The sequence below is a fragment of the Crocodylus siamensis genome, chromosome 5 (assembly GCF_052110815.1).
Source record: "Crocodylus siamensis isolate JL-2025a chromosome 5, ASM5211081v1, whole genome shotgun sequence".
Taxonomy (NCBI): domain Eukaryota; kingdom Metazoa; phylum Chordata; order Crocodylia; family Crocodylidae; genus Crocodylus; species Crocodylus siamensis.
In genome coordinates this window covers 52,297,781-52,325,233 of record NC_143399.1, presented here as the reverse complement: position 1 = coordinate 52,325,233, position 27,453 = coordinate 52,297,781, and the positions used below count along the sequence as shown (strand labels likewise).

General features: G+C 47.9%; 1 protein-coding gene across 2 annotated transcripts; it reads left to right on the top strand.

Moving 5' to 3' along the window:
- Positions 1–2,153: 2,153 nt before the first annotated feature.
- On the top strand, positions 2,154–20,111 carry RNASEL (ribonuclease L). 2 transcript variants are annotated; one of them, XM_090048451.1, is made up of 7 exons: positions 2,154–2,259; positions 6,507–8,043; positions 8,397–8,485; positions 9,543–9,745; positions 9,850–9,985; positions 15,866–16,095; positions 18,638–20,111. In XM_090048451.1, exons 2-7 carry the CDS (start codon positions 6,648–6,650, stop codon positions 18,768–18,770), a joined length of 2,187 nt encoding a protein of 728 aa, XP_089904577.1. In that variant the 5' UTR covers positions 2,154–2,259; positions 6,507–6,647; the 3' UTR covers positions 18,771–20,111. The 2 variants fall into 2 exon arrangements, with proteins under 2 accessions (XP_089904577.1, XP_089904578.1); XM_090048452.1 differs by lacking the exon at positions 2,154–2,259 and adding an exon at positions 2,317–2,432.
- Positions 20,112–27,453: the final 7,342 nt, after the last annotated feature.

The window sequence follows — 27,453 nt, the reverse complement described above, 5'->3', positions numbered from 1 at the left end:
CAGCTTCTGTAATCTGCATGAGAAAGGCTAGGGAGAAGCTGGGGGAGAGTCTGCGATTTAGTATAAGAAAAGCTGTGGCAAGGCTGGGCAAGGAAAAAAGTCTCGTATTTCTTTCTTATCAGGTGCAAGATGCAAGCTGTGCATTTCTAACAATACTCCATTTCTAACATAAATATTACAGAAACCATGACAATTGTGAAGTTGCAGCAATGATTGTGGAGGAGCTCCATTGCTGCTACTTTACCATGGGGAACTTCCATGTTTTCCCACCCTGCAGAGACCCACATAGTCCAGCAATTGAGACTTAGTACGTGTATAAGACGCTGGGGTGGTCTCTGTTATAATTTGCTAGTTCTAATGTGATTAACATTATTAATCTTTTACCAGTTATTCAGACACTATAGTAATGAGAGCCATTATCTGGTCAGGGAGGGACATATCTTCTGCTGTAAAACAAATATTGTAAACTTCAATTCTTAGGTGGTAATTTGGTCAAATATCTACAGTGTGCTTGTAGTACTGTGGAGTGGCACTATGGACTTTTTACTAAAGCAGGCAAAGTCTCAAATAACTTTAAATTATTGTTTGAAATATTTTCACCACAAAGATTTAATTATGTCATTTTATTTTTTCCTATGATCTTTTTCCTATACTGTGACTCTATTGAGGCAGTTCCAATGAAGTGTTTATCTTGTCTGATCATGAGGACCAGAGCAGCTAAGTATGTAAACTTAGTACACCAATGGAGATGCCCCAATCAAATGCCCTAGTAATGTCCCTAAACTTCACTGTGGATGTGTCTATTTGCACAATTTTGTCTTCTTAAAACAAAAAACAACACATTTAATGCAAGCAATTTACTTGGATTGTAGATATCCTTGACTTTTCCATTTCTCAACACCTTTGAAAATCTAAGCCAAAGACCATAGTCCATAAGTACAGAATGGGGAACCATATACTGGAAAGCAGTAACTGAAAAGGATTAAGAAGTCATGATGGACACGTAATTTAACATCATCTCCCAGTGCAATGGTATGGCAAAAAAAGTGTGGTTCTTGGATGTATGAGGAGGGGACTAGTGAGTAGAGGTAAGGATGTGACTTTATCTCTAAACACAGGGTTGAGGAGACTGGCACTAGAAGACTGTGTACGTCAGGGGTTGACAGCCTATGGCCCCTGGGCTGAATCCAGCCTGTGAAGAGGTCACATCCAGCTTGGGAAGGTCTGATCCCGCCTGGCCTAGCACAGAAGATTGGGCAGCACACACCTGTCCCCAGCTGCCTGTCCTCTCTGCAGCACCATCCCCCACAGCCCTCTGCTGCTCTCTGTGCTCGTGTTCTTCAGCGAGGGTAAATGCAGACAGCATCGGAGCAGAGATCTGCAGTCTGAGGCAGGGACCCAGGCTGCAAGCTCTGGCCTGGGGCAGCAAAATGCTGTCAACCCCTGCTGTCAAGTCCAGTTAGTCCCAAGGCTGCTGCAGCTGTTGGGGCACCTTAACAACCCTCCTCCACTCTGATGAGGTTAGTTGAGTTGCTTTGCATCACTGGTGATTCTTTGGATGGAGTGACCTGGTGGCACCCATCTCCTCTCCAGGTATGGATGACTAGTGGCTCACAGGGAGCTCATCCACCCTTTGCAGACCTTGTTTTTAGTTCTGCTGGGTGTCCGCACACCCTCCTCGCCCAGGTGTCAGCACCAGTTTAGTTGCTAACAACCCCAACCATGGGACTGGCTGCACTAGTTTACATGGTACCGGACAGCAGACCAAGAAAGGCCTGGACTGGCCAAAAATCTCTGGTGTACAGTATAAAAATTAGAGAAGACATCGGACTTGGGGATGAATTAATTTCAATCAAGACAGTATAATAGCCTTAGCGAACCCCCTGCTTAAAGCAGGACCGACCCCTATCATCCCAGGCAAAGGTTGTCTTAAAAACCTCCAAGGACGGAGACCCTACAACACCCGCAGGCTGTCGCGCTCTGGCTAGGCTCGCCACCTCGGCATTCATCTATTCCAGGTTTCTTTCCACCACGCCAATGTGCCGGCGTATATCAGTTACGGATTGCGGGGTGTCACTGTATGACAGGAAGCCAAACGCCGGTGACTGTTACATTTGGAAGGCCCACTGGACTGCTGTATCAGTCGGACCTAGCGTTTAACATCCGCTTTAACGAATGCCGTCATCGGTCTCCCGCGCCGGGGTGTAGCCGAGCGCGCCCCGCCCCCCGCCGTCGCCGAGACGCGGGCGCCGCGGGGAGGTGAGTGCGGCGCGGCGGGAGCCCCTGCCCGGCCCCGGGCGCAGGGGCGGGGGGCGCCGCGATCGAGGCAGGAGCAGCCCCAGCTGGGGAGGGTGCCTGCGGCCTCTGCAAGGGATGGAGTCACGGGTGGGCACCCACTCCTCCCCCCAGATGTACGGGTCAGGTCCCTCTCGGTCAGTGCCCGGGTGGGGGGGGAAAGTGAAAGTGCGGCGCGTCTTCCCTGCCTCTCGGGAAGGCCTTTCCCTTCCTTTCTCTGGTTGCTTCCTCTCTCCCTGCCAGCGCCGAGGTGCGCGGAGTCTGCCCCTTGCGCCGAGGCTTGTCCCCTGCCTAGGTTGGCCCGTTGCCCAGGGCGCTGAGCCCCAGGGGGGTCTAGAAGGCAGAGCCCGGGCATGCAGGGGCCAGGAGAGGACAGGCCGGCTTCCCCTGCAGCGAGCCCTTCTGCAGGCTGTGCGGGCCCTCCCTGGCAGGGGAAATACCATGACCACCAAGATGGTTTTCCTACTGGCTGGGGAACATGAAAGTGTCATAGCACCCTCCCCTTTCACTTCCAGTGGGAAGATCTCCACTATGCGTGGACTTTATGGAAAGGGGGGACTCCTCCCTAGCTTGCTCCTGCAGCCATACAGCTGAGGGCAAGCAAAACTCGGGGGTATCCAAACCCCAAGCCTCCAGGCTTGGGCCTGCATGCCTGCCAAAGGATTTGGAAGCATCTGAAGCCTCAGGTGGTGGTGAACGATGCTTGCCGGTAGCAGGGCCACATATGGTTCTTGAATAACTCACAGATTTGGAATTGATTTGACTTGGGACACAAAAAATTTTCCTTACCCCCCCCCCCCCCCAAAATATGGAGCACTGGGAGGGACTGTGCCTCATGGAGACATACAGCTTCATGCTGCCTGGCGTGCTTGAAGTTACACTGGGAGGGCTATCCACTGTCATGCTTCAAGGATTAGAAAGCTAGCTGTTGCTTGTGAGCACTGGAGTAGCATTTTAAAAGGGCCTGCCAACAGAAAGAAAAAAAGCCCCAGTTAGGCTCCAGAGCGGCAAGAGATGCGCGGGTAAAAGCCTGCTGCGCCCCTGCTCCCCCGAAGCTTAGGTAAAAGAAGTGTTGCTGCAGAGCAGGTGGGAAAGGAGAAGTAGAGAAGGAAAAATATACCCAGTTGCCACCAGTTTGACTATAAAAGTTATTTATTGCTAAGTATATGCAATATATAATGACACTAGCAGTAATAGACATACAAAGGAAAAACAAACACAAACAGTTACAGTATTACTCTGGTTTCACTAAGTATTTGGGGAAACTTAGCTCAAGCTTAACTAATACAGTTCAGGTTCAGAAATCTGTGCTTAGAGAGAGAAGAGAGAGAGCTGGGATCTTACCAGTCCAAGGCACTTGGATTGCAAAGCTGACAGGTTAAAGTTCTCAGCATGATCCCTGAAGGGAGACGATCTGCCTCCTTCAGCCTCTGGAGAAGAAAGCGGGTGGTGTCAGCACACACACTGCTGCTTTTTACAAATTTTTATCCCTTTAGTTCAGCTTCTTTCAAGCATTCTCAATAGTGTAAATCAAATCGTCTTTTCTCTTGACAAGGGGTTATCTGGTTGGAACATCTCAGAAAACTGATTGATACTCAGGAAACACATACTTAGGAGCCAGCTTGACATTCCTATGGATTGCATATATACTGATGGGATATCTCCTGGTTTCTTCAGAAACAATAGATAGCTTGCAGCATCAGGGTTTTTACTTGTGAACAAGCCTCAGCTTTGCATGACTTTTCCAGATCTTACTATAGTCTTTTAACAGACTTAAGACAATTATTAGAGTGTTCATAACCTTTTGTGGAGAGAACTTCCACCAGTCGTCCCAGGAAAAGTATGACAACACTTGTGGTCAGGGCTCCAACGGGCTGGACGCTGTGATGAACTCTTTACCATTGTTCAAACGTTGCCCATACCTCCTGACTCAGTGTCTTGCCTCAGCATTGCCTAACCCAGCAACCAAGTTTTAGCCAATTAAGTTTAAATAGGCCTCCCATAGTGGAACCGGGGGATGTGCGGCCGGAGATGCCTATTAAACTTACCTCTGCTTAGAAGTGTGGGGGGGGGAAGGGGAGGAGTCCTTTGTAAATCCAGATTAGAACTGGTCTGATAAATGCTGAGCTGGGTGCATGGATTGACTAGCATTTGGAGCACAGATTCCCCATCATGCAGTGCTCCCCTGCTTCTCTGATCCCAGAATTCACTGCATCTCTACTTCAGGCTTTCTGTTCTCCATCTCTCATGTAAATGAATGATCATCTGGTTCTATCTTGGATGCAAATGAGACCTAGTGCAGTTGTTTCACTTTTGTCACGCTTTATCTGGAGGCTTTTAGATGTGTCTCTCACTACATTTTAATCAGTTTCTGTTTAGGTGGGGGGGGACGGGATTCTTTGTGAGTCAGGCAGTCTGCGTCCTGTGTCAGGGTTCCCCAAGAACATGGAGCTGAGAAGTAACACCTGCTGTCGGAGGTGGTTCAAGTACCTACATTGAACACCTTCAGGAATAAATTGGATGCTTATCTTGCTGGGATCCTATGACCCCAACTGACTTCCTGCCCTTTGGGCGGAGGGGCTGGACTTGATGATCTTCTGAGGTCCCTTCCAGCCCTAATGTCTATGAAATCTATGAAATCTATGAAGTGGGATGTTAGGGTATTAGCTGTCACCAGCACCTGCCCTGTATGACAGGCTCTTCACCAAAGTGATCAAAGATTAAGAAGTCCACTGGTCTATTGAGAAGACAGTACCCCTCTCCTGCTGGTCTCTCCCTCTCCTGAACCTGTCAGAGAGCATTTTCTTTAACTTCTGGGTTGTTCCATCATTTTTTGAAAACCCCTGAGGTTTTTATATTTGGAAACACTTGGTATTTGTTTCTGTACCAGGACTGTGGCTTTTGTGATTGCTCTGAGAGAAGTATTTATTTTTACTGAACTTCACAAAAGTGGCAGAAAATGATTACTGCCAAGTAATTGAAATGTACGCAGGCTGCAAACATGATATATGTGTACGTGTGTATGTTTCTATTTAATGGACAATCATGAGACTACCCATTTGGTTTTCTCAGAAGACAAGCAAACCTGAAACATGCTGTGTACATTCAACTTTTTCTGTAATTCTGATGTATAGATTCTTTGGCAGTTTCCCTTTAAAATAATGCATTTCTTCAGCAACTGCTACCTGGCACCCAGGAGAAAGGATGAACTTTATTTTCCTGCAACAATTAAAACCTTTTGTTGTAATTTGTTTAGTTTCTTTTCCTTCAAAGGACTGACAATAAAAATCCTACTGGAAAGAAATACAAATTCTATATTCGTTAGAGACACTTTTCATTTTGTTTTTAGATCGTTCCCTCCCCTCCCCAGCCTTATTTTCTATAATGCTGGAAACTTATTTGCACATGACTATCATGTGTCTAACTTTGAACTACTAACCCATTTATAAGTGTACTCACCATTCTCATAAACTTTCTCAGAATGCCCTGTGCACGGTGTATCAAATCCCTTCCGGATTGACCTTAGAAAGTAAGGAAAGGATCAGGAAAGAATTCTGGATAAATGTGGGCTTCTCATGGTTTAGAGATGGGTAGGGTTTAGGTGGGGATGTTTGTCAAACAGTTTATTCATACGTTGGCTCACAGGGGTATGGTTTCAATCACCTGCCCAGATATGGGGAAAACAAATGTGCCTACACTCTGCAGCTAAGAATGAGAGGTATCAGGCACTGATGCGGGTAATTAAGTGCATATGTATTCTGTAGGAGGCTTGGCCTAGATTTCACAGCGAGGCCTGTGGTTTCTGTAGCGGTGCAGTGCCAGCCTCTCCAGTGAACTTAAATTCTGTAAAAAAAGATGTCTGAATTTTTAAATGCTATTGTGAGGCACAAATCAACATCCCACTGAGATTAGTTCACTCTCATGGTGTAATTAATGGCAGGGTAGAGATGCAGGTTAGTAAGTAGAGACTAAATGAATCAGAGAAATGTAAGCTTTCATGAGCAAGAGCTCATTTCCTCAGATGCTCTCAGTAGCATTTAAAAATTCAGACATTTTAATTATTCGTTGCTGGTAATTGTTTTAGAAAGATACAGAGGCTATCAGTAGCTTTCGAGTGTAATTGTGAAATATTAAGATTGATAAACAGGATCATTGTCTTGCCTTGCTAAGCAGGTAATGTATGTGAAACACCTGTACCTTCCTTCTTAAAGGGAATCCTCGGAATTACTTCTGTTGGAGGGAATCTCCATCTACAAGCAGTGTAGAAGAACAAGAGCATATGTACTTATTCTGACATTCAGGAAGGCCACTGAAAACAGCTAGCCAGAGGCATCAGCCTTCTCCAAAAACAAATGGCAGCAAACAAATCCTCTCAGCTAAACGATGCTGTCAGATCTCTTTCAATAGAGGGAGTGCAGCAGCTTTTGAAAGAAGGTGCAGATGTCAATGCTAAGGTAGATCATGGTTGGACACCTCTGCTCACTGCTGTACAGAGAGATAGTGAAGAGATGGTTCAGCTTCTTTTGAACCATGGTGCTGACCCATGCTCCTGCAAGGCCAATGGCGCTACACCCCTTATTTTAGCAGGGGTAGTGGGAAATGTGAAACTTTTAGAGCTCTTCCTTTCCAAGGGGGCAGACATCAATGAATATGATAACAATGGCTTCACAGCTTTCATGGAAGCTGCTTGGCATAACAAGGAGGCGGCTTTGAGATACTTGTATGAGAAAGGGGCTGATGTGAATTTAAGGAGGGTTGTTAACCAGGAAAATAGAACACTGAATAAAGGAGGGAAAACAGCCTTAATGGATGCAGCTAGCAAAGGCCATTTATCAATTGTAAAAGCCCTTGTTGAGGATATGAACGCTGATGTGAACATCTGTGATAACTGGAACAGAAATGCATTGCTTTATGCCTGCTCATCAGAATCAGATAATTTGAAGACTAAAGAGTCTGTTGCTCATTTCCTATTGGAACATGGTGCTGATGTGACCCGGAGGAATGAAAAAGGCAAAACTACCCTCATTCTAGCAACCGAGATGAAGAGCCAAAGTTTGGTGAAGGCTTTATTGGAAAAGGAAGAAATTGACATCAATTATACAGATAAAACGGGCAAAACAGCACTGATGATAGCTGTAGAGAATAACTATAATGAAATAGCACGGCTGCTGTGTGAAAAGGGGGCAAGGACAGACACCGGGGACCTTATTAACATTGCCACTAGCAACTATAACAGCAAAATGGCAGCTCTTCTTCGTCAATATGATGCCATGGCTATTCCAAAAGAACTTCCAGACTGGACACCCACCAGCAAACGCTGGGGAGACCAGTTGAAGAAACTCTACACAATGTATCGCCTCATGATTGGAAAACTTAAGATCTTTATAGACCCAAATTACAAAATTGGGAATACCACTCAAGGTGGGGTCTACCTGGGACTCTATGATGGGAAAGAGGTGGCTGTGAAGAGATTCCTTGCTTGTACCAAAAGTGCTGAACAAGAGAAAAAATGCCTTGAAAAATGTCGTGCCAGGAACAATCTAGTGATGCTGTTAGGCACTGAGGATGATAACGGCTGTCTGTACTTGTGCCTCTCTCTGTGTGAGAAGAACCTTGAAGAATACCTGAGTGCACCAGAGAATGAAATTAGCTGCCAACGCATTCTTTACACAATCTTTGAGGCAGTGGAAGAACTACACGCATCTGGATTTGGTCACCAGGATTTGCATCCACGGAACATTTTGATAGGTTAGCATCTGTTTTCTTACCATTTTGACTCTATTTCCCTCTAAGAAAGCTGGGCATTTATAACTGACTTTATATTAATAGCAATGTAATGATCTTTATAGATGAAGAATGGGGGTATGTTTTCACACGTGTGTGTGTGTATACATGTGTGAACTTGGGAAGGGGTGGAAAGGGTTGAGTACAGAAACTAGTTTGCACTAGTTCTTTCCTCTTTTTGATTTTATTCCACTGAACACCCTACAAAAGACTTATGAGACAAGGAAATAATTCCAGCCAGTATTAGAGGTGGAACACAACAGAAAAGAAAACAGGCTCACTTGTTTTTCTGATTGGGGGGGATTTTTTTTTGTCAGATGCTGATGGTAAAATCCACTTGGCAGATTTTGATAAGAGTGAAGAATTAACTGAAGGAGAAAGCAATCTTATAAGAAAAGACATGGAGGTAACTTCTGTTCAAATCAATGTTATGCTTCAAAATTCATGTTCTTTCCTCACTCTTTATTAATTTATTTTGATATCTTGAGGAAAGTCACCCCCTTCTCTCTATACTTTCAAAAGGGGAACACCAGGATTCCTGGGAATTCCCAGATGGCAAGAGACACAAGACAATTAAATGGCAGTGATTAGAAATGAAATGTTTGCCTGTGACCTTTAGAAATCACTTCCTATTCTTCCATTGTGTCTTCACGGTAGCAGGCCATGTAACACAGTAGAACTTGGATTCTTCTGTAGAGGGATTGTTCACAACTCACTTAGTTTGCAGTGGGTTGCTGAGTTAAGAACCAGTCACTCAGCTGCTTGCTGTGGCTTTTAGTTCAGTGGACACAGATTCTCGTGGCTACTAAGCAGAACCATAGCTGTGCTCTAGCCCTGCAACCCTCAAGCCCCACACCTCCAGCAAGAAGAGTGAGCCTGAAGCAGCCTCCAGGAAGTGTAAGTGTTGGGCCCTTCCCTCCCCATTCCCTTCCCCTCCCAGCAGGGTTGAGGGTTTCCCCACACCTTTTGCAAACAGCTCTTGTAGGCTGGAACTCTGCCAACCTGAAGATCTCTTTGCAAAGGGGGAAATACATGGGTTTCTCTTCTAAAAGCGAAAATCCATGTTTGCCTGATAAAAACGGGAAATCTGTGGTTTTCTCTGTTTTTCCATGGGAAATGGAAAACCAGGATCCCTGTTGATTAGGGAAGCAGTGCCCTTTGAAATAAAAAACTTGTGTAAGTAGTCAGCATACATCTTTAGTTCTCCACATCCATTTGTTTTGGCTTGTAGTTCCAGTTCACAAACCCTCAGCTTCACAGAGAAGGTTAAGAACTTAACTCTGTGAAGTATATAGCTTCTACTCTAGTGGCATCCACTTAAAATGGAGTCATTATTGCTGCTGTATATGTGTTTATGCATACATATTCACTAAGTGCCTATTTTAAAACACTGCTTCTGCCTCTGTTTTCCTTTGAGAAGCTGGGTGTCCTGAAATGCAACAGTCACTTGTTTTCATACCTAGGCACTTGGAAGACTGGTCCTGTATCTTGCGGCAAAGGGTAAAGTTGTTTTTGAGGAAACCGATAGAAAAGATTTGGTGGTGATGTGTCCAGATAATGTGAATGATTATGAGGAGACTGTGGATCTTATAAAAAATCTAGTTTCTCCAGTTGGACAAACACTGGGAAATTTGAAACAACATCCCTTTTTTTGGAGCACACTTATGTAAGTGCCATGAATACAAATTGCAGGTTCTTGAAATGTAAATTTGTTGGCCCTCACTGCAAACAGACTCAAGAATAACTGCCAGGACCTCTTTGTTTCCACAGTAGGTACAGGTTCTTGAGGGATGTTGGGAATGAGGAGGACATCAAAGTACGCAACACTAAGCATGAAAACAAACAGAGCAAGATAGTGAAAATTCTGAATCATGATCCAGATCCTTTCCATGACTGGACTAAAGAGGTAAATTTCTTCTACTGTGGACAGATCCAGGGTAAGGGGAGAAGCTATCCCTAAAGCCTTACATGCTCCGTTAACTAGAAAAGTAACTCCATCTAAATCCAGATTTGTGAGAAGAGTGTTAACAGATGTGTGAACAGCTTCAAATCCCACCCTATTTAAAGTGCTTCAATTTTGGAGAGCTTCAGTACTATATACAGGTACATGCCCGCCTAGCTAATGAGCTTCATAATGGGACTGCTGGTGCTGTGGTGCTCTGCAGTTGTGGAGCCTGATGAGAAGGCAGCCCAACATGCTTCTTGGCCACAATCCCCCTGAAGTTTCTGAGAACAACTGAGCAACACAACAGCACACCCTTAGGAGGATTTGACCCCGACACTTTTGCTTGGGGCTTCCTGTCATTCCAGGGCTGATTATTTTCATGTTCATTGCCTTCATGGTGGAAGCTGGTAATGGACTGTTAACATTTCCTTATTTTCCAGACTTGCACTGAGCAGCGCTGTGAAATGCCAGCTCTGCTCTCCTTCTTACAGTAGTGTTGGCTTACTTGGCCAGACTAACTGTCCTCTTCCAACTTATCAGCCAGCTAGCATGCTCTATCACAGCAGCTAGAAGCACCATGACCCTGGTATTCAAAAGGCTCCTCCTTACACTATGTAATGTGCTGTCCATGCCTGGGAGCTTTACACCAGAGAATGAAATAATAGGAGACACTAGTGGTGGGAGATGACAAAACAAGGAACATTTGTCTCAAGTTGCAGCAAGAGAAGTTTAGGTTAGGTATTAGGAACAACTTTTTCACAAGGAGGATAGTAAAACACTGGAACAGGACACCCAAAGAGGTTGTGGAATCTCCATCCATGGAGGTTTTTAAGATCCAGCTTGACAGAGCCTTGGCTGGGATGTTCTAGTTGGGAATGGTCCTGCTTTGAGCAGGGGGTTGGACTAGATGACCTCCTGAGGTCCCTTCCAACCCTCATTTTCTATGAATTTATGAAAACAGCTTTCTTTGGGACCACCTACAGACCATGTACTGCTACTTCTGGGCCAGAGGCATAAGCAGTAACTGATAGTCCTGGGAACCTGGGAAGAGAATCACTAGCAGCAGAACTTCAGAATAAACTATGCCACTTCCACAGAGATCTGCACTGGGCTGGCCCCTTTGCTCCAGAGACAAGCTGTCAACATGAGGGTGCCCATGACCATGGAAAAGCAGGTGGGAGTTACTGTCTGGAAGCTGGCACCTGCCCCCCTCCCCATAGCTTCTGGTCTGTTGCGAACCACTCTGGCATGGGAAAGTCCACAGCTGGATCAGCTGTCTGGGAAGTTTGCCATACCAGCCCTGAAGGTGCACTGAAGTCCCTTCATCTCTCCAGCCCACAGGAGGTCATAACTGAATTGCCTGTATGGGTTTTCCAAACTGCATCAGGAACACTGATGGCACCTATATTCCCATTCTGTGCCCAGGGTACAGCGGGTCAATATATCAGCCACAAGAGCTACTTCTCTATCATGCTATAGTGCAAGAGGCAGGCAACATATGGCTTGCCGGCTGGATTCAGCCCACAAAGCACTTTCATCTGGCCCATGCTGCCCCCCAATGAATTATACCTCGCCCACCAGTTCTGCCCACAAGGGTGGGAGCAACACACCCTGAGCACACACAGCCTTAACCATACCGTATTGCGCCTTGCTCCCACCCTCGTGGGTGGAAGGGCACACAGCCTGGCCAGCACACAGCTTCTAGGCAGGTTGCTTCTGTAGCCTCTGGGGACTGTCACAGGCCAGCTGGGGACTGTGAGTATATCAGTTTATAGATTCATAGATTCATAGATGCTAGGGTCGGAAGGGACCTCAATAGATCATCGAGTCCGACCCCCTGCATAAGCAGGAAAGAGTGCTGGGCCTACATTACCCCAGCTAGATACACATCCAACCTTCTCTTGAATACCCCCAGGGTAGGGGAGAGTACCACCTCCCTTGGGAGCCCGTTCCAGACCTTGGCCACTCGAACTGTGAAGAAGTTCCTCCTAATATCCAGTCTAAATCTGCTCTCTTCTAGCTTGTGGCCATTATTTCTTGTAACCCCCGGGGGTGCCTTGGTGAATAAATACTCACCAATTCCCTTCTGTGCCCCCCTGACGAACTTATAGGCAGCCACCAGGTCGCCTCTCAACCTTCTCTTGCGGAGGCTGAAAAGGTCCAGTTTCTCTAATCTCTCCACGTAGGGCTTGGCCTGCAGGCCCTTAACCATACGAGTGGCCCTTCTCTGGACCCTCTCCAGGTTATCCGCATCCTTCTTGAAGTGCGGCTCCCAGAATTGCACGCAGTACTCCAGCTGCGGTCTGACCAGCGCCCGATAGAGGGGAAGTATCACCTCCTTGGACCTATTTGTCATGCATCTGCTGATGCACGATAAAGTGCCATTGGCTTTTCTGATGGTTTCGTCACACTGCCGACTCATGTTCATCTTGGAGTCCAGTAGGACTCCAAGATCCCTTTCCACTTCCGTGCCACCCAGCAGGTCATTTCCTAGGCTGTAGGTGTGCTGGACATTTTTCCTCCCTAGATGCAGCACTTTGCATTTCTCCTTGTTGAACTGCATTCTGTTGTTTTCTGCCCACTTGTCTAACCTGTCCAGGTCTGCTTGCAGCTGTTCCCTGCCCTCCGGCGTGTCCACTTCGCCCCATAGCTTAGTGTCATCTGCAAACTTGGACAGAGTACATTTCACCCCCTCGTCCAAGTCGCTGATGAAGACATTAAAGAGTATCGGTCCAAGCACCAAGCCCTGCGGGACCCCACTGCCCACACTCTTCCAGGTCGAAACCGACCCATCCACCACGACTCTCTGGGTGCGACCCTCCAGCCAATTCTCCACCCACCGGACTGTGCAGTCATCCAAGTCACAGCCCCTTAACTTGTTCACCAGTATGGGGTGGGATACCGTATCAAAGGCCTTCCTGAAGTCCAAGTATACAACATCCACCCCTCCTCCTGTGTCGAGGCGTTTTGGGACCTGGTCATAAAAAGAGACTAGATTGGTCAGGCACGATCTGCCTGCCACGAACCCGTGCTGGTTTCCCCTCAGCATAATTTGTCCTGCCGGGCTCTCACAAATGTGAGCCTTGATGATTTTTTCAAAGATTTTGCCAAGGATGGAGGTGAGACTGACTGGCCTATAGTTGCCCGGGTCCTCCTTCCTCCCCTTCTTGAAAATGGGAACCACATTGGCCCTTTTCCAGTCCTCCGGGACTTGACCCGTGCGCCACGAGCGTTCAAATATTCCCGCCAGTGGCTCTGCAATGATGTCGGCCAGTGCCTTCAGTACCCTCGGATGGAGCTCATCCGGGCCTGCGGACTTAAAGGCATCGAGTTCTTCCAAGTGACCCTGCACCACCTCAGGGTCCACGCATGGAAGTCTGGTGCCTTGCTGCTGCCTCCCTACACTCCCAGTGAGAGACTTGTCATGCCTCTCGCTTAGGAACACTGAGGCGAAGAACTCGTTGAGGAGTTCAGCCTTGTCCCCTCTGTCCGTCACCAATTGTTTCTGCCCATTTAGCAGGGGTCCTATTCCTCCCTGGGCCTTCCTTTTACTCCCTATATATCTAAAAAACAATTTCTTATTGTCTTTTACTTGGGTTGCCATCCTCAGCTCCATGGTAGCTTTGGCCTGTCTAACTGCCTCCCTACAAGCACGAGCAGAAGAGGTATATGCCTCTTTGGTGATCTCTCCCTGTTTCCACTTTTTATGTGCTCCCCTTTTGGCCCTTAGTCTGCCCTGGATTTCTCTGGTCAGCCAGGGAAGCCTCCTGGCCCCTTTCCCTCTTTTACCTCGCACGGGGATCGTCTCGCTTTGTGCTCGAAGGATAGCTTCCTTAAGGCACAGCCACCCTTCTTGGGCTCCCATCATTTCAAAACTACTACTCTGCAGTGCGTCCTTCACTAATCGCCTGAGTTCACTGAAATCAGCTTTCCTAAAGTCCAGCACGTTCACCCTACTAGTTACCTTACCCACTCGACGCCTTATGTTGAATTGTACTTTTAGGTGATCACTGTCCCCCAGTTGCAGACTGACTGAGAATTGCAACTTTATTAGCCACTGGGCTATTTTGGTTCAGTATTGAGGAGGTCGTGTTGGGAGGGAAAACAATGACAATTTTTACTTATAAAAAGAATAAATTTTACTTACGACAACAAAAGATATAGTTTGCACATATGACAGTTAGTAAAAAGGTTAAGCTAATAAACAGACAACATAATACAAATTAAAATTGATAGTAATAATAAAACAGATAAAGAAATTAACCAAGAGTTTCCACTTGGTTAGTAACTTATCAATAGTCCCTCAGTTAGAAGATGCACGTCAAGCTGATTCAGCAAAGTCAGACGTCTCTGAATTGGGCTGTCAGAGTGGGGAACCAGGGGGAAGCACTTTAATATTATTACAAAAACTATTTATGTCATGATTTCTGTTTCCATACTGTATATAGAGGTGATTGCATAACTCAAAAATAAATTCTTAGTGTTGTATATTGTATGTGCATGTGTGTGTGCATAGTGGTGTGTGGGTATGTGCATGGGTGTGTATGGTGAGGTGTGGAGTGGGGGGGCTTGAGGGGGTGTGGCACATGCACATACAATATACAACACTAAGAATTTATTTTTGAGTTATGCAATCACCTCTATATACAGTATGGAAACAGAAATCATGACATAAATCGTTTTTGCAATAATATTAAAGTATGTTATAGTAGATGTTTGACTTTTAGTGTATGATTTGTTTTTTTCCGGTTCTAAGATGACAGCCTCTCCCCCAAAGGAGTATTTGGGGGGGGAGGGGAATGGGGACAAGAGGAGGGACTTCTGGTGGCAAAGGTCAGGGGTTAGGGGTGGGACTTCTGGTCCCAAGATGGTGACAAGTGGGTGGGGCAACCATCAAGGGATAGAGCTACCCATATGGCCCTTGATGGCTTGCCAAAAATCATTAAGCACCCCGTCCACCCAAAATAATTGTTCTCCCCTGCTGTGTCATGGACCATCAGGGATGATTAACTCATGGATCCACTAGGTAGGTGGGTAGAGCGTACAGTACAAGGGTCTTCAGGAACTCTGTCCAGGTATCTCTGATGAGGTGGCCAGAGTTTTCTCATGGTGCTCCCCAGCATAGAGCTGGAAGAATTATCATTCTGCCTTGCTTCTTGGGGAGGACATGGCTTATGAAACTGATCTGTGTGATGGCCCCATCATATTCTGGCATAGTCTAATGCTTAGGGCTCTATCATCCAGCCCAGTGTTTCCCAACCTTTTCCAGCCAAAAGCACACTTACACTAATAAAAATGTTGTGTGGCACACCTATTAAGGTATTCCCCATCCTCATACATATTGTAGCTCATTGCCATGTCAAAATTCTGCGGCTTACCTTTCAGATGGCACACTTTTGTGCCCTGGCACCCTGGTTGGGAAACACTGATCTAGCCTGTGAGGCTCCCCACAGGTCCAGAAATTTGGCAGGAGGGAACAGCAATTACTGTTGCCATTGCTTTCCTGCCACCACATTTCCGGAAACCCATGAGCCAGATGACATGGCTCTGCAGGCCACAACTGATCCATGGGCCAGAGGTTGAGCACCACTTTCTTAATATTTATCAGACTTTATGTACAGTAACATCCTCAAGTCTACCATATTTTGTAGGTTGAGAAACACATTTCACATGTTGGTAAATATACCTTTTAATATTAGTGCAACAGGATGTTAATACTTCTTTGAGAAGTATATTTACATTATATTTACATAGAAGGAGATGACATCAGTTCATTGCAGAAGGGATGATACTATTTATGATGAATGACAGAGGTGGAATAATCCAGAGTGTTTATTTCAGATTGATAAACAGGTTCTTGACAGCATGGACAGGAACAAGAACAAGAAAAAAAACAAGAACAAGAATGAAAACAGGAACGAGATCAATAAGGCAGATAACCAAAAGAATAAGAACAGGAATGAAAACGAGACTGAGACCAGGAGTGTGAATGAATACTATGAGAACTGCACCACAGACCTGCTGAAGTTCATCAGGAACATGGGAGAGCATTTTGAAGAGAAGGATGAAAAGTGAGTGATTACTTTATACTCCATATTCCATGTCCTGAAGATACAATCCCTGGAAATCTTTATCTGCAGTTTGCAAGCCCTAGTAGGTCTAAAAGCAAGAAGCCCTTTTTCAATATGATTTTCTTTTAGGAGTCCAGGAGTGTATAATTAGGATGGGGGATCAGGGGGAACAGTTTTTTGATACTCTATCATTTCGATAAACTAAAGTTTAGTCAGATGATGAATGGATGCCCCTCCACAGCAGCGCAGTGCTACGTAGCTAAGCAGAAGACGTAGCATGCCTAAGACAGTCCCTGTAGGAAGGAAACTAGATAATCCATGCTCACCCACCCGAAGGTATTGAGTTTACCTGCTTCAGATGCTTACCTCCGGGAATTTTGATTTTGCTTCTAAATCACCAAGGTCATATAAGTATGCTTATGTATGGAAGAACTGTCTGGTAGATGGAGGTGCCTTAGGGGTGCTTTCATCTCAGACATGCTGTCTGACCCAGAAAGTTCAAATAAGGCTTTCAATAACCCATGCGCTCTCCAGCGAGGACGCAGGCTAATTCCACTTGGGTATAGACAGTCCTCTGATGCCTCTCCCACAGTTTTCCCAATGGGCTGAGAAGGATAGATAAGTTCTCCTTCAATTTCTTAGGGAAAAAACCCCACACATACAGCAACCCATCTTACTACAGCACAAAAAGCCCTGGGATATGACCCCAGGGTTTTGATGCACATGGCTGAGGACATGTTACCTCAGATATGGCTTTCTAGCGTGGTTATCCACATCCAGCAAAAGTGATCTGAGTGCCGATCAGACAGCCTCTCCCCCAATATTCAGACAGCTTTCAGGAGAGTAGGAAAACCCTTCTCATTCCCATAGTTAAACGGCTCTTTACCCATGAAGTGATTAGTTCTGAGGGGTGGAAAGAATGGGGAGGATTAGCAGACAAGGTCACATCCAGGAGCATATCTAGAAGAGGGACAGTGGGGCAGCCCCACCCTCCTTGAGTTGTGTGGCACATGTGCCAGGAGCTCTGAGTTCACCAGCTAATCAACACAAACTCTAGCTGGAGCCCTGACTTTCATACAGCTTCAGAGCCAAGGAAGTGAGCACCACTGCTGTCCACCCTTCCTCACCCCACCTTGCCCCCTGCTGAATTCAGCATCGGGATGAGCAGTAGGCCTGTGCGAAGCGGCTAGTATTTGCTTCAAATGCAGATTCGGCTGATTTGGGGGACAGTGATTCTATTCAGTGATTCAAATCACTGTACCAAATCAATTTAGCCGAATCTGATTCAGAGATTCGGCTGCTGCCAAATCTCCAGATCATGAAGGCCCCATCCCCCGCCTGCTCTCCCAGCCTGGCAATAGTTGCCCTGCCCACCCCAGCTCTTGGCACTTGGAAAAAAAGAAAAAAGCCCCAACTCACCAGATGCTGCTGGGTGGGGAGGGCATCCCTGCTGCCCCCCACTCTCCCACTGTGCATGGAGAGCTCTGCACGAGCTCCCTGACCCACCCCCTCCACTGTCCTAGCCCCCCCGTGGTTGCCCCACCCACCTCAGCTCCGGCCCTTTAAGAAACCCCCTCCTCTGGACTCACTGGTTCCTGCCTCGCGGGACATGTTCCTCACTGCCCCCCTGCCACATGGTGGAGCTCTTCCATGTCCCCCCCCCCGAAGTCCCAAGGCTGCTGCAGGAGCCTGCGAGTCCAGGGGGGTTTCGTTTTTTTTTCCTTAAAGGGCTAGAGATGGGGCAGGCAGGACAGTCATGGAGGGACCTAGGACAGTGGAGGGGGTTGGGGGACTTATGGCAGAGTGCCCCATGCAGTGGGGGCAGCGGGGATCGCCACCCCACTGAGCAGCACCCAATGAGTGGGGGCTTTTTTTTAAAGGGTTGGGAGCTGGGGCGGGCGGAGCAGCCATGGGGGGGCAGGGGCTGGGGAAGCAGGCAGGGGATGGGGCCTGGCAGGGGTCCCCCATGGTCCCCTTCTCCCTCCTCCAGGCCCCCCTCCCCTGCCCCTACTTACTGTCATGGAGTCGGGTTCCAGCTCCCTGCTGCAGCCAGCAGGGAATGCCCGAATCAGCAAAGCTCTCCAAATCTTTTCCGAAGATTCGGAGAGCTTTGAATCGATTTGGACCTTTTACTGGTCCCCGATTTGAGTCAGATTTGGAGATACAGCCACCAAATCAGGCTGAATCTCCTCCTAATCGAATCGCCACCTGAAGCTTTGCACAGCCCTAATGAGCAGTAGCTCTCTAGATCAGCGTGAGAGCTCACAGGCACCTAGGTTCATGGCAAGGCAGGAGTGCAGTCACATCCTCTGTGTCTATATGGCACATGGTCAGCTCAGCTCCCTGCACATGCTGCAGATGCCTGGTCACACTGGATTGATCATACATTTCTAGGAAATTCTACCTTGTTTTTAGAAAGTCCCTGAAATAGCTCTTATGCTGTAAGAAAAGAAATTGGGAAACTAGAGTGCTTGGTTTTTTCTCTTGACAAGTTTTGGCTGATTAGCATGCCTTACTAAAAATCAATTGTTTTTTGTTGCAGGGTGAAGGAAATAATTAAGGAGCCTGCTGAGTATTTCACAAAATGTTTTCCCAAACTGATAGTTCATGTCTACAACATTTTACACAGTATAAACCACACCAAACATTTTCCAAAGATTCAGACTCCACCTTAGCTATAACGCATTTAATTGCTTCAGATTGCATTGCCAAAACCCTTTGATGTGCTTCTTCTTCCTCTTATTTTCTTAACTGCCAACAGGACTTAGACAAGCTGAGAAAGTGTTGAATACAGAGCACAGACCTCTGAATTTAGCATTAAAGCACTTGGAGGTAAGGATACCATCTTTAGGTGGGCAAGGTTCTTTGGATAGATGTGATAGCTTTTATTAGACCAACTGAGAAGTTTGAAAAAAGTTCTTAGCAAGCTTTTGGGTGCAGTCACCCTTTGTCAGGCATAGGGAGTCTCTGCTGGTCTGAGACTCCAAGGAAGACTCCCTGTCGACAGCTACAGCCAAAAACCCAGCAGCATTTTTAGGTGGAAGTAACTGTGTTAAGGAAAGAAATGAAACAGTGCTGAGAAGATAGCAAAACATGGAATGGTCATAAGTTTGTGAGGCAAGACAGATTCTGTTCTAATCCTGGATGTCACTGACTCAGCACTTGACCTTGAGCAAATCCTGCATGAGAGAGGCAACACTGATATTTATCCACCTACCTCACAGAAGTGTGGTGAAAATGGGTTATGTCTGTAAAAAACTTGGAATGTATGAGGCGCTATGGAAGATTAAGAAAGAAAATCATAGAATGATAACCTTATGGTCATGCTTTGAAGTGTCTGGAGCATATAGATGGCCAGTGATAGAAATTGCCTCAAAATCTTTATGGTTTTATTACCTTCTCCTCCCCTTCCCTGCAACAGTTTATACCCCCAATCCCTATTTCCTGCTGACCACCCCCTTCATATACCATTAAACCATTAGCAGTTTAGAAGCCAGGGGATGTGCACTTCCTTGGTTACATGGTCCAAACTGCACAGTGAACAAAGTTCTGTATGCACTGTAAATCCCCACCCACAAGGACTCCTTGTTGGGTGTCGCTGCCAGGCCCCTAACTCAGTCACTCAGCTGCTTGTCCTAGTCACTCCTCTCCTCTCCTCTTCTTCCAGCCCCAGAAGGACTGGAATAGGTAGGAGTGTGTACACCTGTGGCATGGAGAGGGACTCAAGCTTCTGTTGAAGAACAGAAGATGGGGGACAGATTCCACAGTGACAGTCTCCACTAGAGGCGCACTGAAACATCAGTCCAATATTGCATTGGCACCAATATAAAGAAAGTTGTCTGTATTGGAAATCGACCGTATCAGGCCGATAAGTTGGCCAATAAAAGTCCTGTGCATGCGCGCAGCCACAGTGCAGCATAGGTGGCGAGAAGCACAGCCTGGCAGCTTGGAGAGCTGCCTCCAGCTGGAGTCTGGTGTGGTGGAAGGGGGGAGGGGAGAGAAGGGGGCATGGGGGAGCAGATCAAAGCCCACACAGTAAGGGAGGAGTGGGGCAGAGGCAAGCACTGCTAAGTCAGGGTGAGGTGGGTGCAGGATAGAGCTGTGGCTCGTCTTGGGGGGAGCAGAGAGGGGGTGGTGGGGCGGCTCCTGCTGCTGCGCTCCACTTGTCCAGGAGCTGCTTGTCTGGCAGCTCATCCGCTTATCCAGAGACTCCCACTGCTGCTTCTGCAACTCATCCTAGAAGGCATGGGGGTGAGGGGTACAGATCTGTGCTGGGCAGGCTGGGGCCAGGGCTGTGACAAGTTCTTCCTGGCAGGACAGGGCGGGGCTATGCTCAGGCCTGGCTGCAGTGGGAGGGGGCTGTGGCAAATTTTGGGGTGGCTACAGCACGCACCCCCTCCCCCCCGTCCCTTCCCAGCACCGCTGCCACTCACCCTGAGCATAGGCCTGCCCTGCTGGGAAGACCTTGGCTCAGCCCCAGCCCCAGCCTGCCCCGCACAGATCTGGGGGGCATATGCCCCCCCACCCCCAAGTCCTCCCGGACAAGTGGCAGGAGCAACAGCAGGAGCCACTGGATGAGCAGGCAAGCACTGAATGAGCTGCCGGACGAGTGGCTCCCAGATGAGTGGTGTGCAGCAGTGGGAGCTGATCTCTACTCCTTCCCCACAGCCCCTGGATGAGTCACGGCTCTATCCCGTGCCCACCTCACCTTCCGCAGCCTCAGTCCCACTCCTCCCTCACTACAGGGGCCTTGATCTCAATCCCCTTCCCCTTCCACCACACCAGACTTACCAGCTGCACACAGCGCTTCAAGCTGCTGGGCTGGTATCAGAACTTGGATCAGTATTGGCCGATATGCCTCCTTAAAAATCGGCTGTCAGTGTCAGCCCCAAAAATCTCTGTTGGTGCACCCCTAATCTCCACTCCCTCTTGACATGGAGAGTAGTAGGAAGAGCTTAGACATCTCAGAGAGCCAGCAGTTCCCAGATCATAGCTCAAGTGAGTGGGGACAGGGAGAGTTGCTCATACCCCCCAGAGGGACAAGGCCCCATAGATCTTGATAAGCATAGGAAATGGGAGCATTGAGCATAAGATGTGACAGAATGCACTGTAATCACCCCCTCTGGCCTTGTCACCTACTCCATTTCACTCCCCAGTGTCACAAATGGGGCTCGCCACTGCTTCTAATCTCCACCCTCTTCTTCTAACCTGAATCCCCCCACTCCCACCAGCCTTCCCTATTTATCCCTCTACCTCAATCCCCTCTCCCCTCACCACAGACCAAACACTTCTCCTGTTCTCTACCACTCCTTTGTCCCTCATCGTCCCCCAGCAAGCATTTACACATACAATTTATTTTCTGTTTCGAAGCAGCAATAACACTTTCTGAATTTCTTGCTGTTCTCAGGTTACATTTCCCTGAAACAAAAAAAAGCCCTTTGACAGAGGCATATTGGAGAGAGTCTGATTTGACAAGCTGACTGGGTCAAGTTCATTGGCCACCAGGGATGTGTCTGCATCAGGATGGTTGTATATCCTAGCATGGATGGCCTGCCCACCCGCTCCCACTTGCATGCTTCAAACCTGGTGAGGCTGCTCTTAAGACTTCAGTTTCTAGCATGCTTGAGTGCAGTGTTTGGGGACAACCCCAGAGCAGCCTACTCCCTGGCTTGGAGCATGTAAGCCAGAGCAGCCCTAAGGGACCATCAAGATCTAGAGTTACCGTGGTGGTGTTGTACCCTGAATGTCCCCAGCTCATGTAAATATTGGCATGTATCAGTCTATCTGGGTTGCTCTGTTTGTGCCTGTGCAGAGTGATCTATTTGGCATACACTTGTCCCATACAGATTAATTCTTGGTTGAGTGCCACGTTCACTTTTGCTTCCCCGAAGTGGCAGGGCAGTAGTGGTGCGTAAAGCGGACCATACTTGATTCGGATTTAGCCTGGATCGGGGAACAGCGATTCAATTTGTTGATTCGGATCACTATCCTGATTCGATTCAGCTGAATACAAATCTGAAGATTCAATTCTGATTCAGAGAATCAGTGATCTAGCCATAGACACAGCTTTAAATGCTTTTTCTACATACCTTGAGGTACCAGGAATGGCTTGTGAACACTGCGATGCTGGGGTGGATGGGGCATCCCTCAGGAGGGTTTTGTGTGTGTGTGGGGGTGGGGGCAGTGCATGCTCGGCAGCGACCCCAGAAATGGACCGGAACTACTTCCGGTCAGCTTTCGGGTCTGCCACCAAGCACGCGGGGGAACCTGTGTCCCCCTCCCCCCCATCCCTCCAGCTTGGCTATTGGCTGCAGGGGAACCCTAAATTCCTCCCTTACTTTATGCTTGGGCTTTCCATTCCAATTGTCTGATAGGCTGGCATGAAATTCACTCCACCTTCACACTTTTTATGTAAAGACAATGTGCAGTGGCAGTCCCAGGCTTGTTTTTTATCTTCTGTTTCTCTTTCCCTGGCTTTTTGGAATAAGGACTAAGAATTCACTTACTGACTCCTTCCTCTTTGAAACATAGCAATCATACTGGGAAAAACCAGGCTAACAGCTGGCTATGGCACTGGACCAGTCGTCCAGTTCTCATGCAGGCAACTGTTTTCCTAGAAGCTGTGGAGTTGTTTGCAAGGTGTTTGTATATACATACATACACATCCATCTGGTTGTTAATCTTATGAGCTATAATTTGAATACTGCATTATTATGAGAGCCTGCAAGTATTCCTATGTGGTCTGGCAAAGAAGAGCCTGACCTCCTGAAATCTTAACTGCTGTCAGTAACTTGTACTCGCATGAATAGGCTCAGTGAAGTCAAAGGAGCTGCTGGGATGAATGAGTGTTATTTGTAGAAGTAGGGTTCTGCTGGGTGAGGACCCTTCTTCAGAGCAGCACTGACGCAGGAGTGTGGTGCTTGAGGCTGGCTGGAATTAATGCATTTTCTCCTTATGTTTACAATGCCCTTATCCAAGCTGTCATGCCATCTGTTCTATGCAGTTAAATATCTAAGGATTTCTTCACTTTCAGCTGCTTTCTCTCCCTCTGAAATATGCTAAAATGGTAATGCGGGAATGTGATTTACAGACGATTTTTAAATTGTGTTGTTGGATATTTTTTAACTGAGATGATGACTACTGATATCCCCAGATGTAGATCCAAAGCAGGCACAAACTCTGTTGGACAGTCAACTCCTATTGCACTTGACTGTGAAGAATATACAATGCATATAGCTCCCTAGAAGGAGATTAGTGATAACCATGTGGGAGTTACAGAACAGCATAGCCTCAGACCTGGGGAGCACTGTAGCAAACTGAAGGAGGCTGGATAGCTAGTTTGACATGGAGGTTAGTTGGATGTGGAGAAAGCCTTACTGTCTGCTCAGAGGAGGCTCTGCTGAAACTTCTAGACACTCAAGGGAATGCTAAGGCAGGGGAAAGGTCCAGCCTCTGAGCGTATGGCAGGGGAAGGAAAAGAAGACCAAGGTAGAAGATGACTACCTTGGGTCCTAGCTCCTAAAATTTGCGTATCTTCCAGAGTGCTCTGAAGATTACCAGTTTTTTACAGTCATCTCCTGCTCCCCATAGTTGAAGTACCAGCAGTGATGGGCCAGGCAAGAATCCCTGCTTTAGCAACAGGCACACAGTTAAGCTTTTCTGGACTAACACAAGCGACAGCTACCACTTCTTGCTTTTCACTCTGTGATGGAAGCATCTACGCCGGGATAGGCAATTATTTTGGCTGGAGGGCCACTTAAGCTTTGGTGAGTTGTTGAGGGTCACACATATAAACTCTTTTAGAAGATATAATTTGAACAAATTATAGATAAAAACCATTATATACTAAACAGCAAACATCCACTACAATATTTAAATTTTATTTCAAAAGATTTTTTTTTGTCCTGATTTATGTTTTTTTGGGTAATGTCTATATAGGCGATTGCATAATAGCTCAAAATAAAGTCTTACTCTTGTATATTGTGTGTGGGGAGGGTGTGGGGTGGGTGTCTGGATGTGTGGGGATGTGTGGGAGGGGCTGCCCATATGCTAGGTCCCAGGAAACAGCTGAGGCTGGGGGGAGAGAGGGAGGAAAGACAGGGGGCAAATGCAGCAGAGGTTGCCTAGGCAGTGCAGGTATAGATGCAGTTCCCACACCGCTGCCAATCCAGACCATAGCTGCCCCCCATGGCACTCTGCATGGTGCCAAGCCCCACTCACACCTGCCCGAAGCAGCCTGTACTCTGCTCCCACTCACTCCCGCCCTAGCGAGTATGCACAATTTCCCAGTGGGGCTGCTGTCAGTTCAGCTGCAGTGGCCTGGGTACTAGAGGTGAACTGATACATCAGTGCCATATCAGATCGGCACCAATAAAAGGAAATGACCATTATTGGCTATTGGAGTTTTTGGCCAGTATAGCTGATAATGTACTGATAAATGTCTTTTGGCTGGGGCCCTCAAATGCCACGTGCATACGTGCAGCCACAGCATGCATGTGGCCAAGAGCACAGCTGGGCAGTATGGAGAGCAGTACCCTGCAGTAAGTCTGCGGAGGGAAAAGGGTGTGGGGGAGGAAAGGGGCATGCCAGGGGAGCAGATTGAAGCCTCCATGGTGAGGGAGGGAGTGGAGAAGGGGCAGGGGCTGGGATCACTGCCCAGCCAGGTCAGTGAGGAGAACACTAGGGCCAGAGCAGTGTGGAACGAAGCTGCTAGCAGCTTGTCCAGGTGGCGTGGGAAGGGGAGGGTGTAGCTCCCCACGTCTGCACACACCTCCAGGGAAGGCATGGGGGACATGTGCCCTCCTGGATTTGAGTGTGGGGCAGAAGTGGACTGCCGGTGTGGGGTCAGGGCTCTCCATCCTGCTGCCTTTTGCCCTGGGAGTCCCACACCAGCTGCACGTCCCCTGCCCACTAAGTGACAGTGGAGACAGAGTTTGTGCCTCCTGCTGCCGGATGGGCAGGGGATGTGGAATGGCCAGTGCACAGCTCTTGGGGCAAAGGCAGCAGGGCGGAGAGCCCCGAGTCTGTAGCAGGCAGTCCACCTCTGCCCTTGCCCTGCTCAGCACCTAAAAACATTCCCACACTTAAAAATGGTGGTGGCAGAGCTTTGACTTGATCTCGTAGACAAGCTGCCCACAGCTCTGTCCCACTCCCTGCCCTGGCCCTGGGGTCCCATTCACTGCCCTGGCTGGGCAGTACCTGAAGCTCCAGCCCTTGCCTCACTCCCTCCCTCACAATGGGGGCCTCAATCTACCCCTCCCATGTCCCTTGCCCCCCACCTCCACCTCCGGTTTCCCTTCCACAGATGCACCTGCAGTGTGCTGCTGTCCACACTGCCTGGCTGTGATCCTGTAAATCTGTTATTGGACCTGTATCAGGCAATATGCCTGGTGAATAATCAACTATCTGTATGGGCCAAGAAAATCTCTATCGGCAACCCTACTGGGTACTGCTTAGCTCCCCCTACCTCCAGCAGCTCCTCCTTCTCCTGTTGCACCACTCCGGGCAGCAGGCATTGCAGAGAAGCCATGGGGACAAGTTGCCCAGCCAGATGGGGGAAGCTGCAGCTGGGTGGCTCCTGCCCCAGTGCATGGGGCTCTAGTTGAAGCTCCTGGAGGCCTTCCACCCACACCATCCACCCAGCATGATGAGTGGCTACCTGCAGGCAGCTGAGTGGATAGAAGGTGGCTGGGAGCTGGAGCTGGAACCATGCATGCTGGAACAGGAGCTGCCTGGCTGCAGCTTCCCCCCATTTAGCTGGTCATCTGCTGCCTGGCATGCATCCCCATGGCTTCCCCACACTGCCTGCTGCCCAGAGCAGCACAGCAAGGGCAGGAGGATGAGGTGCCACTGGAGACAGGGAGAGTTGAGCAGTACCCAGGTTGCAGCTGCACAAGGAGCAACTGCAGAAGGAAACTGCACACTGGCTGGGGCAGGACAGATAGAAGCATGGCATGGACTACCCTGGGTGGGAGAAGGCAAGGCTCAGCCTCACATGGAGCACCATAGGCCGGATACAATCAATTGGCAGGTGCCTGCCTGCAAGCTGAATCCAATCAGTTGGTGTGCCAGACCTGAAACAGAAGTGAACAGACATTTACCTTTGATTCAGGAAATGCAGCCACATGCCTGCAGCGGCTCAAGCCAGAAGTCAGGGGGTGCTAGGGAGCATGGTTCACTGGTTGTGTGCTCATTTTCTCTTCCTGTTGCCCCAGAGATCTCTGGGATTTGCAGTCCAGACTGACAGCAGCAGGACTGCAGCGTTGCTCATCATTTCTTCTTCCTGCTTCCAGGTGCCTCTGGGATTTGTAGTCCACAGTTGCAGCCAGCAGTAAGCTTGAGTGGGAAAAGGGGTGTTTAGCTGCCCCCCCGGCTCTAGACCACATCCAGGGTTTGCCTTGTGGGGTGGGCAGTCTCTCCCCCTGCAGGCTGGGCTTGCCCCCCACCCCCACCCTTGTTAGCCTGGCCTCACTGCTCCAGCTAGGGAGTAAGAGGGGTGGGGCCAGCCCTGCTCTCCAGAGCAGACAGCTCAGCCCAGGGCTGGAAAGCATGGTGGGATTTAACTTGAACCAGGAAGGGATCTGGGACAAGTTTCATAAACCGGTTTGACCCAGATCAGTTAAGTCTGATGTTACATTCCACTAGGTTTATTTTAAACCAGTTGCAGCCATTTTGAAACTGGTTTATGTGCACTGAACTGGTCTGTTACAGGTTTAAACCAGTTTCTGATCACTTAAACCGGTTTATGTGTAACTTCTGTCCCTAGCCCATATGTATGACTGCTCACAGCATGTTTTAATTTTAACGTTGCTTAACACTCCACAGACTTCTTATGGTCTGACTGTAATGTAGAAATTAAAAAGGTAGTAGCTATGAAACCTATTTTAGACAGACCTGATTCTCCCTGCCTTGATCTGCGTCTTGTCATGTTCTTCAACTTTCTTCTGTACCAATACTATCTCAGTGCCATCTCAATCCAAGCAGGAAATTATCATGGGTCAGCTCCATTGAGTCTTTTTGTAAAAGGCTCTGGGACCCACTGAATTTGGCAGTGGCTTTTCCATATTAGGGTAAAAGATAAACGCCACTCCCTTCCTACAACAGCCTATATGAAATCTTGCACACTAAAATGTCCTTTGCTTTTGACATGGATGAGAACAATTTGGACCATAGTCTTATCTCTCTCTCTTTTCATTGAAACTCATTTTTCAGTTTGTTTTAAATTTGATATAAAAATAGAAGAGGCTTTAGGATATAAAGGATCCTTGGGTTGTTGAGTGCTGTAACATATGGGCAATTTCACCAGGGGCTGATCACATTCTCAGAACAGATCAAAGAAGTTGACGCAGCTCCTAGATC

What these genes read in the sequence shown, in the direction of transcription:
- RNASEL (XM_090048451.1), top strand. Translation starts at nt 6,648, where the DNA reads ATGGCAGCAAACAAATCCTCTCAGCTAAACGATGCTGTCAGATCTCTT. An exon ending in TCCACGGAACATTTTGATAG is followed by an intron (nt 8,044 to 8,396) that starts GTTAGCATCTGT and finishes TTTTTTTGTCAG; the next exon opens with ATGCTGATGGTAAAATCCAC. An exon ending in TTATAAGAAAAGACATGGAG is followed by an intron (nt 8,486 to 9,542) that starts GTAACTTCTGTT and finishes TTTCATACCTAG; the next exon opens with GCACTTGGAAGACTGGTCCT.